General features: G+C 37.0%; 1 protein-coding gene across 1 annotated transcript in view; it reads right to left on the minus strand.

The window, feature by feature from the left end:
- Positions 1 to 1,808: 1,808 nt before the first annotated feature.
- DNMT3L (DNA methyltransferase 3 like) overlaps positions 1,809 to 14,536 on the minus strand; it is a 25,835-nt gene continuing 13,107 nt past the window's right edge. Inside the window, exons 4-12 of the mRNA XM_070751562.1 lie at positions 13,685 to 13,764; positions 13,290 to 13,402; positions 12,257 to 12,428; positions 11,463 to 11,553; positions 9,593 to 9,681; positions 8,138 to 8,213; positions 5,965 to 6,104; positions 3,020 to 3,105; positions 1,809 to 1,953 (exon numbers count right to left, since the gene is read on the minus strand). Coding sequence (XP_070607663.1) covers positions 1,809 to 1,953; positions 3,020 to 3,105; positions 5,965 to 6,104; positions 8,138 to 8,213; positions 9,593 to 9,681; positions 11,463 to 11,553; positions 12,257 to 12,428; positions 13,290 to 13,402; positions 13,685 to 13,764 — 992 coding nt within the window. The remainder of the gene's footprint in view (positions 1,954 to 3,019; positions 3,106 to 5,964; positions 6,105 to 8,137; positions 8,214 to 9,592; positions 9,682 to 11,462; positions 11,554 to 12,256; positions 12,429 to 13,289; positions 13,403 to 13,684; positions 13,765 to 14,536) is intronic.

The following is a 14,536-nucleotide window of genomic DNA, read 5'->3' on the forward strand; positions in this document are numbered from 1 at the left end:
GCCTTTCGGAAACTCCTTAAAACCCACCTCTGCCATCAGGCATGGGGGAATTGAAACATCTCCCCCTTGCCCATGTAGTTCCTGTGTATGATTCGACTGTGTGCTTGTTTTTTATATATTGGGGTTTCTTTTGGATTTTTTAACCTAAAACTGTAATTTAGATTGCTAAATATTAGATTTGTTACTATGTATTGTTTTTTACCATTGTTGTGAGCTGCCCCGAGTCTACGGAGAGGGGCGGCATATAAATCCAATAAATCTAATCTAATCTAATCTAATAGAGTACTGGTCCTAGGATGGAACCTTGTGGTACCCCACTGCTTACTTCTTTCCATGTGGACTTGGACCCATTGAGGACTACTCATTGGGTATGGTTGGTCAGCCAGTTGTTAATCCAACTGGTTTAATTTAATTTGTTTTAAATTTAATTTGTTAATCCAACTCTTTCCTTCAATGAAATTAAAATTATTGTGACTTGAATAGATGATTGAGCTGTCTCTCAATTGGCCAAACTAACTGATCATTTCATATCTGTAATATTTAATACTGATATTTTTGAAAGGAGATTTAGTGATCTTTTGAAATAACATGAAACCTGTGTGAAAAGAATACAATAGCTGACACACTATTTTTGCACATGATTTAGCGCTCTTTTAAAAAATGCAATTTTTCTCAGTTTGGGGTTTTTCTAAGTTTTCTAATGTTCTAGCATTTTCAAAAGAGTGTTAAGCCTCTGTTTATAAGGAGCTGGGGTAAGCCGTGGTAAAATCTATGGAAAGCACAAAATAAGGCTTGTTCTGTAGAAGTCAGTTGTTTAGGGATTTTTTTTGCAGCAAGATACAATAGTCATGCTGTGCAATACCCAGCAACCAGTGGGGAGATAAATACCCACACTATTCTAAACAATCTGAATCATATTGATGAAGTGCCTTAGACCATGTCATACCAAAATTTCTGTGAAGAGAAAAGGACAAGCATTCCTTTTAAACTAACATAACTAAAGACAAATTTAAGATGTAACTGTAAACTATGGCTGAATTGAAAGAAGTATGAGAAAGAAATGTTGTATAAAAAAGCTTACTGGGGATATTCATGCTGTAGGTAGGAGGACATTCAGTAAGCATGAGTCCTCAATCAAGAGAATGTAGAATAATATCATAAGAAGAGTTCACAAGCTTAGTTATTTTCTATGGGAATCATCATAAAGAATTAAATTACTTCTATTTTGAGTCTAGAAAACATTTTTTATTACAAATAGCTATTTAGAAAAACTATCAAAATAAAATATATATCAATTAAAGTATTATCTTTTCATTTTTGTCATTGGTAATTTTTCTTTATATTTTCCTTATGAGACATTTGGAATCATGAATTATGATATGTCTATGTTTATCAGGGCATTTTGTTTATGTATATCATTTGGAATTTAAAATTTAAACTTGCATTTTCTAACTTAAATATATTCAGCATGAAATTATGCATGTAACTTTCCGAAAAAGAAACACATAGTTTGTGTGTGGTATGAAAAACTATTTAAACTGAAATTTAAAAAGCAACAGTTGGATGACATAGCAATCATATGCCTATAAATGTTTTTAAACCATATGTTTTGAACAGATTAGAGGAAGAAGAGCTTGATCAGTAGCTTGATGGAAATGAATTTGGAGATGAAATTATGTTCAGCATGAGCATTATTATTTTAAACAAATACTGAAAATTATCTTCCTACTGAACATAATTTAATCTGCAGAGTCTTTAAAATGACATTGCAAAAGTCACCTTTGCTTTGGATTCAAGCAAAAGATGGCTTATGAAAAGGCCCTAAAATAGTCTTTCAAAGGAACAAAAAACTCTCTAATCAGTGTAGCTGGACGTTGAGAGAAAATTCTAGAACTGCAAATGTTGTCTGCCAAGAGAGATAAATCCATGTTCAGTGCTGAAGCAGAATATTTGCTGGAAAGGAATGTAACAAAACAAAAACAGTCAGGCAAGCAAGCACATACCAAAATCTACATCTTTTCATTGGGCTATTCAGCATTTTATTTACATTTTTAGTTCAACCTAACATAAAGGATTATCCTGTTTTCTACTTGGACCATTTTACCTTTGGGGATCTTACAAGGCCTCTTTGTGCAATACAGCATGTAGTTCTACATTTAAAGATGCTGATGCCAAATTCATGACAAAATAATGTGTCTGGACATCAATATGATAGGTAGATTCCCACCCCCACCCTTTTTCTATATTCCTGTTCAGTTTTGCATGTGTTAAAAGCACAGAGCTTCTCTGGCTAAAAACCCCCCCAGGTGGCTGGCTTTCCAAAATACTGTAGACTACCACCCACCCAGATGAGTTGTAGGAATTGATTTAAACTTAAATATGACTTGAACGTCAAATGATAAAAAATTTGTGTGGGAGTTCATATGAAACATTACCTAGCTTCCCCTGGTGTATTGACCAATAGCTATAGTTCCTGGGAATGAAAGGCAGAGTAAACTAGCAAAATACGGTATCTGAAGGAGGCCAAACAGCTTACAGTAAGTACACTGTTGTTAGGAGACTGGGAGAGTGATGTAATTCATGATACTTATCAAAATTTCAGTTTCAGTATACATACCTATACACTGCTCAAAAAAATAAAGGGAACACTCAAAGAACACATCCTAGATCTGAATGAATGAAATATTCTCATTGAATACTTTGTTCTGTACAAAGTTGAATGTGCTGACAACATGTGAAATTGATTGTGAATCAGTGTTGCTTCCTAAGTGAACAGTTTGATTTCACAGAGGTTTGATTTACTTGGAGTTATATTGTGTTGATTAAGTGTTCTTCTCTTTATTTTTTTGAGCAGTATATAAATTCAGGCACCTTAGCTGTACCTAATACTGAAAATTTTTTATAGTACAGAAAAAAGCAAATAATTGTTAAAGATGATTTCCTAAATTATTTACAACACTTTACATTAATTCGGTTTTAAAAGAACATGCTAAGTTAAACTGAGAAACAAATTACTCACCTATTAACAGATGGAATGTTGCTCCAGATATGCACTGCATTCTGGACACTGCTGTCATCTAGTTTATATCTGAGAACTGCTTCCATCTATAAAACAAACATACAGCATTTATATCTCAACCATTATAATCTTGCCTCTAATGAACAGAATTATAGGTAATCAAAGACTAATATTTATCAGTTGTTCAAATTTATTACGCTGTTGAACAAAGGGACTTAGGAGCCTTGTTGCAGTGCCCCCATAGTCAAATAAACAAAATTCAGGCACTTGGCAATATGCCCAGTGCCCAACTTTATGATCAACTGCAGGGATGCTCCAGTTCCCTCCTGCCTATGTCCCCCTCCCAACACTTCCATCCCTCTGCATTCATGTAGGTCCTGGGCCTGCTTTTATGCCCTGCTGGGTCCCCGCAGGCCTTCACAGCCTCCTTCCCAACCTTAATTTTAATTTTTGGTATATTTTCAGAAAGCGGTTTCTCCACGGCATAGTCTATTTAAACAGTGAAAGCCATGTGACACTGTCCTGAAAATCTGCATCATTTTGGGAGTAACCACAATGAAATGTGTTAAATCACTGCACCGGAGACTTCTGTTCGTTCATACCATATTTATTTGTAACACACAACAAGCAACTGCTCTCCTAGAAAGACATTTCAGAGATTTCAGAAGCTTTAGCGGCTTTCAAGACGTCCTGTAGAGTGGCATCTTCGTCAACGAGGTATTTCTTTTCAAGAGTGATGTTGTTCAAGCCGAAAATTAGTCGGTCAACTAATTGTTCTTCAGGATCTTTGAATTTACACTTAGCCAGGACGGATCGGAGGCGAGTAATGAAATCGTTGGTTGACTCGCTTTCAGATTGGCACATTTGTACAAATTGGTGGCGGTAGACTCGAACAGGAGTTGTTGGCTGAAAGTGAGCAGCAAGCTTGGCTTGAAGTGTGGACCAAGCAATGGTTTCTAAAGTATCTGGGTCGACGAGAGTGGAGGCTAAGCTGTAAATTGCTGGTCTGCAATAGCTTAAGAAGATAGCTCGCTTCCTGTCGTCATCTGCATCTTGCAGGTTGCTTGCTTGTAGAAAGATTCTAAATTTGGACATGTAGGATGCCCAGGATTCTGAGTCTTGATTGAAGAAAGGCGGTGGTGGAGCCATGACCGAGCTCATGGTTGCTTAGCGGGAATTCGACCTCCTCGTCGCCACTGTTAAATCACTGCACCGGAGACTTCTGTTCGTTCATAACATATTTATTCGTAACACACAACAAGCAACTGCTCTCCTAGAAAGTAACTCCCAACAAGGGCAACGGCTAACCCGTTGCCCTATTTATACCTTTTTTTATACGCGGGCTTTCTAACTGACAATCGTTTAATTTTGGCGGCAACTTACATTTAGCCACGTCTTAACCAATCAGTGATTTTTCCGAATTTCTTTAAACGAACACAACAAAATGCTACCACATCCTAGATGGTGCCATGCAGCCTTCAGGAAGGCTGAAGGGTAGAGCAGTCCAGCTCTCCTCAAACACAACCTGTGGCTCTCTAACAATCCATCCTCTAGCTGCCCTATACAGTAGAACAGGCTACATTGAGATAGAACCAGATCATGGGTAACCTGGGGAGATGCTGTAGTGCAAATCTGGTCCTGTGCTAGACCTCAATATTTGGTTGATCTAAAAAAAAGCAGACCTTGCACTTGCAAAAAAACATTAAGAGGAAGAAATACAGAACTTCCAATAATTACCATTTTGCTCTCCGCAAAACAGAATGTAGAACTGCTTTCCAGAACCATTTATATGAAGCAGAGGTGAAATGCTGCGGATTCACTCGTGCCTGTCTGTCATCAGAGAGCCGGTCACGAAGGTAGCACGAGGCTCCACCCACCTGCCCGGATGCCGCCATTTGAGTTCTTTGATTCTCTGTGCATGCACAGAATGTTTTGTGCAGAGCGTAAAAGAACCCAAATGGCAGCATCCAGGCAAGTGGGTGGAGCCTCACGCTCCTTTCACGACTGGCTATTTAACAAAGAACAAGCACGAGGGAACTGGGAGCATTTCACCCCTGATATCTGCACCTCTATAACTGTCTGGTTTGATTCTGCAACCCAACAAGATCGACACAGACTTCAGAAGATAATCAGAACTCCAGAAAAAACAATTGCTGCCAACCTGCCTTTCATTGAGGACCTGTCAAAAAGTCAAAAGTCAAAAAGAGGGCAGGGAAAATATTTACTGACCCATCACATCCTGGACACAAATTGTTTCAACTCCTACCCTCAAAACATCGCTACAGAACATGGCACACCAAGACAACTAGACACAAGAACAGTTTTTCCCCGAACGCCATCACTCTACTAAACAAATAATTCCCTCAACACTGTCAAACTTTTTACTAAGCCTGCACTTCTATTTCTACTAGTTTTTTCTCATCAGTCCTATCATCCTTTTACTTCCACTTAGGACTGTATGATTGTAACTTGTTGCTTGTATCCTAAGATTTGTATTAATATTGATTGTTTCATCATTGCTTATTTTACCCCTATGACAATCATTATGTGTTGTATCACATGATTCTTGACAAATGTATCTTTTACGTTATGTACACTGAGAACATATGCACCAAGACAAATTCCTTGTGTGGCCAATAAAGAATTCTATTCTATTCTACTCTACTCTACTCTACTCTACTCTACTCTACTCTACTCTACTCTATATGAGGCTTAGGAACAAACTGGGAATCATCTTTAATGTAAGCTTACTGTAATAATGTTTGTGCATTTGAGTTTTATTGTGGATGCCAACAGGATGAACTGAAATCTCTCCAGGGATTCATGCAGAGCCAATGTCATATTTTGCACTGCTCCAGTAAAAATCTACATGAATTTTAGGTATTTAAATAATTAATACAAACTCAGTTTATTCACTTCCCAATAGCAACTGATTTCCAACTTACCTGAAAAAAGCGAGAAGCTGCATCTCTCTCTTCTTCATCCAAGACAATGTTGTCTACAAATAGCCAAAAAAATGGCTTTTTATTTTTTTCTTCAGGACTTCCATACTGAAGTATACGGAAATATTGGTAAAAATACCAGGCTTTAGAAGAAAGAAAGAAGTTTGTTTTGTTGTAAATAGCTTTTGAAAATGGTTTCTAAAAAAAAAAAAATTAGTCTTTTTTTTAAGTGATAACTATTATATGATCTTTCTCCATTGTCCAGAATTTTGGACCTTTTCAATAACATTCAATTAGGGAGTTGTCTCATTTCACTGGCACTGGCAGGTAATCCTTATGACTGCGATTGGGATTAGAATCTCAATTGTAAATCATGATAGTTGTAAATCAATCAAGCACCCACTTGATCAAACCTAATTTTATGACAGCTTTTAGGGCAATCATTAAGTAAATCACCTGGTTGTAAATCGGGAAACACAAAAAATGCCAGAAACTGATTTAAAAAAGTCACAAATTGCAGTTATGTGACTATAGGATGCTGCAAGCTGTCATAGATATATTGTCAAGTACCTGGAATACAGTCATATGACACAGGAGTTAATACATTTTACAACAGCTTGACTGGCCATAAATCAAGGACAACCTGTAATGTTAAGTTTTATATATGTAGATTGGTGATCTAGCAACCTCTCCCAATTTTGGTGGTTATGAATGAGGGAAGATATACTTCTGGATCTGGAAATAGCAAGAAGTTACACCAAAACTCCATCTAGTTCTTTGGCTACTGCCACAAATGTCAATGGCTAAAATAATCCCTTACAGCAGTGCTTTTCAAATTTAGGAATTTTAAGATGCATGAACTTCAACTCTCAGAAATCCCTAGCCAATATGGTTAGGATACAACTTGAATAATTTACTATATCTACGAAAGGGGAAAGTTGTTAAATTATTAGTAATTGGTTCATGTCAGCCATAGTTCTTGTAGTGTGAATTTCAACTTATGCTTATGGGCAGCAATAGAAGAGACGTGCATATTAACATTCTTAAATTGATAAAATATAATATTGGTCTCGTAGATTTATGGTACCAACCAGAGGTGAGTTCTTCCCAGTTCAGACCGGATTACCTGAATTTGAAGCAACCTGCTGGTGATGTCACGACAATGTCATGGAATCAGTTTGGTCAGTGCCAGTCCATAGGTGCTGCCATCTTTAAAAAAAAATATTATTCCCCCCCCCCTGATTTTTTTGGGGGAATTTTTTTTCCTTCTGTGCATGTGCAGAAGCCGGGTGTCTGTCACTGCACATGCATTGCCATCTTGTTTTCGGGGGTTCATTTTTTGCCATTGCTCATGGTACCCACCTTTTTTATTTCAACCTTCAAATCACTTTATGACTCCTGATACTAATCCCTGCACTTCATCTTGGCAAGGTTTCTCAGAAGTGTTTTGCCATTACCTGCTTCCTAGGGCTGAGAATGTTTGGCCCAAATTCACCCAGATGGCTTCAACCCTTAGGCACAATTCAACTCCCAGGTTTCTAAACTGAGAGCCTTTACTACTACACCAAACTCTACTATGTAAATAATAGCCAATATCTGTGGGAACAAATGGTTTGTGTCTGAACTAGGACTAAAATGATTCAGATTCAAGTCCGCACTCAATCATAAGGACCATCAAAAGAAGACAAGTCACCATTGCTGAGTTTATACTGGCTTATAGAACTTTTGTCAGAGTATACTAGATTGTTGTCTTGAAATCCTACAGAGTACCAAAAAAAATGAAAATGATTTGTGATTTGTTTTGCCTTCACTTAGCAATTGCAGTATACTTAGTTTCTCCCCACCACTGGGCAAAGGTGTACAACATTATTTTTAAATGTATACCCAAAGCTTTATCCTGCAAAAAGATTTTATATTAGACAGAAAGAGGGAGGGCGAGGGAAGAGGAAGAGATGTGCCAGTATAAGTGACAGAAATTCGTTAAAAATCAGACAATGTGATTTTCTGGATGTGTTTTCTCATGTCTCTCATGGTTGAGGTCTACCTATGATGTCAATTACAGGCCTCTCTCATCTTTTTAAGTGGGAGAACTTGCACAATTGGTGTCTGACTATATACTTCCCCCCCCCCCACTGTATATCAATATTTTCGTTTTATATATGATTAAGTTGCTTACCAGATGGATGTTTGTAAACTTTTGCTACAGGAGGAGTTGAGCCAAAAATCAAATCAAATGGACCCCATTCGTCTATCTAGTAAATTAAATAAATCAGCTTCAGAGACTTGATTTGGTTCATTAATTAACATACTTATCATTAATAATACTGATGCACAAATTAATATATTTAATGGACAAAAAGAGTAGTTTGTCCTAATCTACAAGTCCCAATTAAAATATATCAAACCGGGTAAGACTCTACCCACTGACAATAGTTTATTTCTAAGTATGCCTATGTTACACCAACACTCTGCAGTCTGCATTCGTTGCCGATCAATTTCTGGTCACAATTCAAAGTGTTGGTCTTGACCTATAAAGCCCTTCATGGCATCGGACCAGAATATCTCCAGGACCGCCTTCTGCCGCACGAATCCCAGCGACCAATTAGGTCCCACAGAGTTGGCCTTCTCCGTGTCCCGTTGACTAAACAATGTCATTTGGCGGGTCCCATGGGAAGAGCCTTCTCTGTGGCGGCCCTGACCCTCTGGAACCAGCTCCCCCCGGAGATTAGAACTGCCCCCACCCTCCTTGCCTTCCGCAAACTCCTTAAAACCCACCTCTGCCGTCAGGCATGGGGGAACTGAAATATCTTCCCCAGGCCTATACTGTTTATGTATGGTATGTTGTGTGCATGTTTTTTAAATTATGGGTTTTTAGCTTTCTAATTATTGAATTTGTATTATATATTGTTTTCTGTTGCTGTTGTGAGCCGCCCCGCGTCTGCGGAGAAAGGCGGCATACAAATGTAATAAATAAATAAATAAAATAAATGAATAAATTTCAAATTCATTCAAACCTGTTGCTAAATTATTATTAATATTAATTAGATAATCCATAATCTCCAACCCCCGGTATTGCAGCTGCTGAAAAACAACATTCTATGTGTTCTTGTAAAATTATCTCACTAAGCTCCTGAATGAGCATAAAATCCCAATACCTACAGCATCCAACTCCCCCCTACCCAAACCTCTGCCTCTTACTCAGCTTATGCTTAAAATCCAATTTTTATCAAGTTCTCAACAATTGCACAGTTCTTCTCATGGGCACCCAGTTACTCCAGCAGACCGCACACAGATCTCAGTTCCAGTCAGGCTCAAAGCATATAGTAAACCTCCCTCTATCCCACTGTGAATAACTATATTTTGTGTAGTAGGGTATATTCAAATTCAGCTTTTGTTTCTATTTTTACTTTAACTTTTGTTTCTCTTGCCACTGTTTTCTCCCAAACATTCAATTCCCCATTTCCTTGCAGCTTGCCCTCTTGTCAACTCTACTATACAAAAATTATTCCTCAAAATAATCAATAAAACAATCCACACAGTATAATTATTCAACGCAAACACCTCCCCCTCTTAACAATATACTGACTATAATCTTGAAAAATAAAATGTGTATAAAGCATCTTGTACTTACATTTGTTCTGATCACATCTGTGACATCATCCAAGTACTTTAAGTACCCATTGCCTCCCCTTTCCCCTAAAAACCCCAAGCTTTTCAATTCTGGAGTGATGAAATGAGAAATGCAAAATACATTAGGAATAATACATGATCTCAGTTTGTCTTGGATACACACAAAGATAGTCAATTAAACCAGTGATTTTCAACCTTTTTTGAGCCTCGGCACATTTTTTACATTTACAAAACCATGGGGCACATTGAGAGGGGGAAGGCAGCTAAAAAAAGTTTGGACAAAAAAATTCTCTCTCTTCCTCCCTTTTGCTTTATTTCTCTTTCCCTCTTTCTCTCCCTCTTTTTTTCTCTCTCTCTCCATCCCTCTTTCTTTCTCTCTTCCTTCTTTCCTCTTTTTTGCTCTTTCTCCCTCCCTCCCTACTTCCCTCTATGTCTTTCTCTCTCTCTCTCTTGCTTTCTTTCTCTCTCTTGCTTTCTTTCTCTCTTGTTCTCTTTCTCTCTTGCTTTCTTTCTCTCTCTCTCTCTTGCTTTCTTTCTTTTTCTCTCTTGCTTTCTTTCTCTCTTGTTCTCTCTCTCTCTTGCTTTCTTTCTTTTTCTCTCTTGCTTGCTTTCTCTCTTGTTTTCTTTCTCTCTTGCTTTCTTTCTCTCTCTCTTGCTTTCTTTCTTTTTCTCTCTTGCTTGCTTTCTCTCTTGTTTTATTTCTCTCTTGCTTTCTTTCTCTCTCTCTTGCTTTCTTTCTTTTTCTCTCTTGCTTTCTTTCTCTCTCTCTTTCTTTCTCTCTCTCTTGCTTTCGTTCTCTCTCTTGCTTGCTTTCTCTCTTGTTTTCTTTCTCTCTCTCTTGCTCTTTCTTTCTTTTTCTTTCTCTTGTTTTCTTTCTCTCTCTGAGCTTCGCGGCACACCTGACCATGTCTCGTGGCACACTGGTTGAAAAACACTGAATTAAACTCTGGTAAACAACATGAAATGAGGAAGGTGGTTGTATGTATGTACAGTATTCTCCTGAGTGAAATGAATACAGTGCAGAGTTTTAAGTGGATTAAATTAAATATTGTCCCTTTATTGGTATGTGCTTAAGTATTAATTGTTCTTAGATTCACTAAGCAATATTTACATAGCATGTTTTTATTTGACTGACTGATTATATTCATTTACTCAAAATTAAAGATTGATCAGTTGATGCCACTTGTAGATACTTGATATTTTTCATAATAAATGAAATGATTTCAGCAGGAGTTAAACATTTAATATTTCTTACAGAAACCAATGGGCTCAATGAGTATGCCATTTATTTTTCAATGAACATGGAATGAAGCAAATGTAACTTTAAAAGTAGCATTCAAAAGGCAATATTACATGCAATTTGCGTGTATGGGGGGAGGACTTCTATAACTATCTACCTCATTTACCTTCTTTCAAATGAAATAGAAGCCCAGAAATATTAAGGCTAATGTAGTTAGTTCATGATGTAAATTATCCTTCATAAAGATTTATAAAGAAACAGATCTGGAAAAGTCCAAAGGTACAGTATCCTGCATAAAGATCTAAAACAGGGGTATCCTGCGGGCCAGATGCATCATGTACTGGCCATGCCCAGTTTAGCAAAGGGGGGGGGGAAGTCACAATACATCAAATGACGCTGCTGTGACATCTCAAGCTTGACACCCCGATCTAAAGGATTCCCTTAGCACTATCCCTATCTTCTAGTCACTTGATGGTAAAATGCAGACTGCAATGAGCAATCAGCAGGGAATATGATTATAAATGGCTTTGCAAAACAGCTGGCTTCTAATGAGCCAAGACAGCTAAGAAAGTTATAGTTTACTGTATGTGGATAGAAAATTGTGTCTATATTACTGTACCTGTTTACTTACCCTGTGTAATATTGTCAAAAAGTGAAAGCACATGGATAGACTTTCTCTCCCATGGAGATAATAGCTGATATATCCATATATTAGGGATGTTCTAACACAAGCAATAAAACAAATATTTGTTAATTAATCTAATAACAATTAGAAGCTCCCACACTTTCTCTTATTTTTAGAAATAATTATTTCAATTATTACATGTATCACATGAGTACAATAAGGCTACATCGGGTTCAATAACACAGTTTAAGCATTCCGTTAGATCAGGGGTCACCAAACTTTTTACACAGGGGGCCAGTTCACTGTCCCTCAGACTGTTGGAGGGCCGGATTATAAAAAAACCCTATCAACAAATACCTAAGCACACTGTACATACCTTATTTAAAGTAAAAAACAATTTTTCCTTCCATCTTTTTTTCTTTCCTTTCTTCCTTCCTTGTTCCCTCCATTTCTCCTTCCTTCCTTCCCTCCTTCCTCTCCACTTCTCTCTTCCCTCTCCCTTTTTTCCCTTTTCTCGCATTTGTTTCATTTTCCTCTCCCTTGTTCTTTCCCTCTATCATTTTCTCATTTTTCTCTTTCTCTCTCTCTCATTTCATTCTTCTAGGAGAGGGGTGGGTGCTAACTTCCTACGCATTTATATCACCTCCTGACAAAACAATTATTGTGTTTTCTGTCTTAATAACATCCCTATCAGAAATCAATTAATTTAGCTAATTATTCTGTGCAAAATCCTTTGCAAAATGTACAGTTAATTTAAAGCCAAGCAATATTTGAACATTTTAAAATGAGCTTTTCCTTACAGATTCTTGATCATAGAATTGTTTCAGAACTGCACGCCATTTTATTCTCCTCTTTAGCAATCCATGTACACGTTGAGGGGCACACATGAAGCATATCCAGGGAGCTGTTTCTTTTATTTCTTCTGCACGCCTAGGATAAACAAGGGTGTCCACACAGTCTTCACAAAAGCATCTAAATAAATTTAAAAATAAAATTGTTTAAAGGCATAAAGTATTATTTTTCTGTTTGTCTTCCCTAACAGCTGAGCCTTGCTGCATTCTGTTTTTATAACATAGTTTACTTGTCCCAAGAAATGCTATTAAAATACCTTTGAGTTATTTTGTATGTTTGGCTATTCAAGAGTATACAAAAGACTCTTAAAATTTAATACAAAACTTTGGTACACACCTTAGTATGATGGAGGTCAGGGAGGAAGCACATTATAAATCCCAGCATACTTTGTCACTGACTTTGCTGGTTGGGGTTTCTAAACTCATAGTTCAGTAATATCTAAAGTTTTATATAGTTTTTATCTGCGTTAGAGTTACTAACTGCCAAGAAAAGTGACCTGAGTAGGGAACAGTCTTAACTGCAAAGATTAATCGATGGGGCTTTTTTTTTTTTTGCATGATGGTTCCTTGCCTATTAGAAAGAGCATCACTTTCTACTTCATAACACTTTGCTGTCAAATAAGCACATCCCAAAAAATAGATCACTTATTATGATATGAATTGAGAAACAACAGTAATCAGGAAAAAAAATGGAGGTTTCATGAAGGTAATTTGGCAAACTGTATAGAACTGCAATTAAAATGGAATATTTGTTACAATAATAGTAATAGTAAATTGTTGCTACTGCTATCATGCCCTACTTCCCATTTAGTCATTTTGATGATTTTTAATAAATATGATATCATATTCACCCTCAAATCAAGTAAATTAAAATAATGTTTTATCCCCCCCATTTAAAATCTTATTGCAAGACAAAGACTTCTTTAGCTTCACGCTTTGTAACATTTAAAACTTTCATTTGTAGCATTTGGACATTGCTCACTTGTGACATGCTGAATGATCACACATTATTAGAGATTTGCCCCAACAGCAGATGGTACAGTCAGCTTGGTAGCCATCATCATCACACAGGAAAAATCTTTCTAAAAACCTTTCCTTATAAAAAGAAAAAGGACACAAAACATACTTCATGTTACTATTTTAATTCATAATGCTATTTATTGAATACTGTATGAACGTAATTCATAAAATTGTTTACTTGTAATTCACACATGAACACACTTCAACCAGTCATAAAACAGCACTTTAAAATACTGTAGGCTAAAATTATAAAACTCATTTCATAATTGGAAGTGAAGCCTGAATATAGTTTACTTATAATGACTACTGGGATTGTTAGGCGTTTCCAGTGATGCTGTAACTTTGTCAGCTACTCACCGAACAAGGAGCACACATTCCTCCATGAAACAAGGGATGTTGAGTGTGAATCTCAAACCCTCCACAGCATATGCAGATGTCTTCAAACAAAAAAAAATCAGGAACATTAACTTTAGTAATAATTGCTATAGATTTCCGTGTTTTGATAATGGGATGTAGCATTTTATAGGACACAGGAAGATTGAATTAAGACATAAAACATCAATCAATTATTTAAAAAGAGGTAAAATGCAATACTGCTTGAATAATATCCTTGTATAATATTAACAGCAAATACTAATATATTCGTACCTAAAATATGTGTTCTGCCGGGCTCTCTGGTAGGAGCCTCCCGAAAATTCAAGGGTACAAATTGCAGACACACGCACACACACACACACACACACATGTTTGAAAACTCAAAACAATGTTCTTTATCACAAAATTCAAAATAAACTAAGCACTCTTTTTGTATTGCAAAGAGCACTCGTCCCAAAACAACAGGGTAGTCTGTACAATTTTCCTTAAGCAGTCATTAAGTACTTAGCTAGCAGCTGTGAAGAAACTTCATACCCCTTCTTCTTCCAAGGAAGTGAGACACACACACACACACGTTGCTCTGCTTTGGTTTCAAAGACGTGAAAAATCAACAAACAAAGTACAGAAAACAGCAACACATGATTCCTGAAGAACTGCGATCAGATACTCTTTCACAACGGCCAAACCCACACGCTGCTATTTATGGCAGCAGCCCTAATTACTGGAGCCCCACCCAACCACAGGTGGCCTCATTTTCTCTTGTAATAATCCTTCAGTTGTTGTCTCCTATGCATCACTCTACGCATGCGTGGATGTGTCATTAATTCTTGTTCA

Source organism: Erythrolamprus reginae, chromosome 4, assembly GCF_031021105.1.
Source record: "Erythrolamprus reginae isolate rEryReg1 chromosome 4, rEryReg1.hap1, whole genome shotgun sequence".
Lineage (NCBI taxonomy): Eukaryota > Metazoa > Chordata > Lepidosauria > Squamata > Dipsadidae > Erythrolamprus > Erythrolamprus reginae.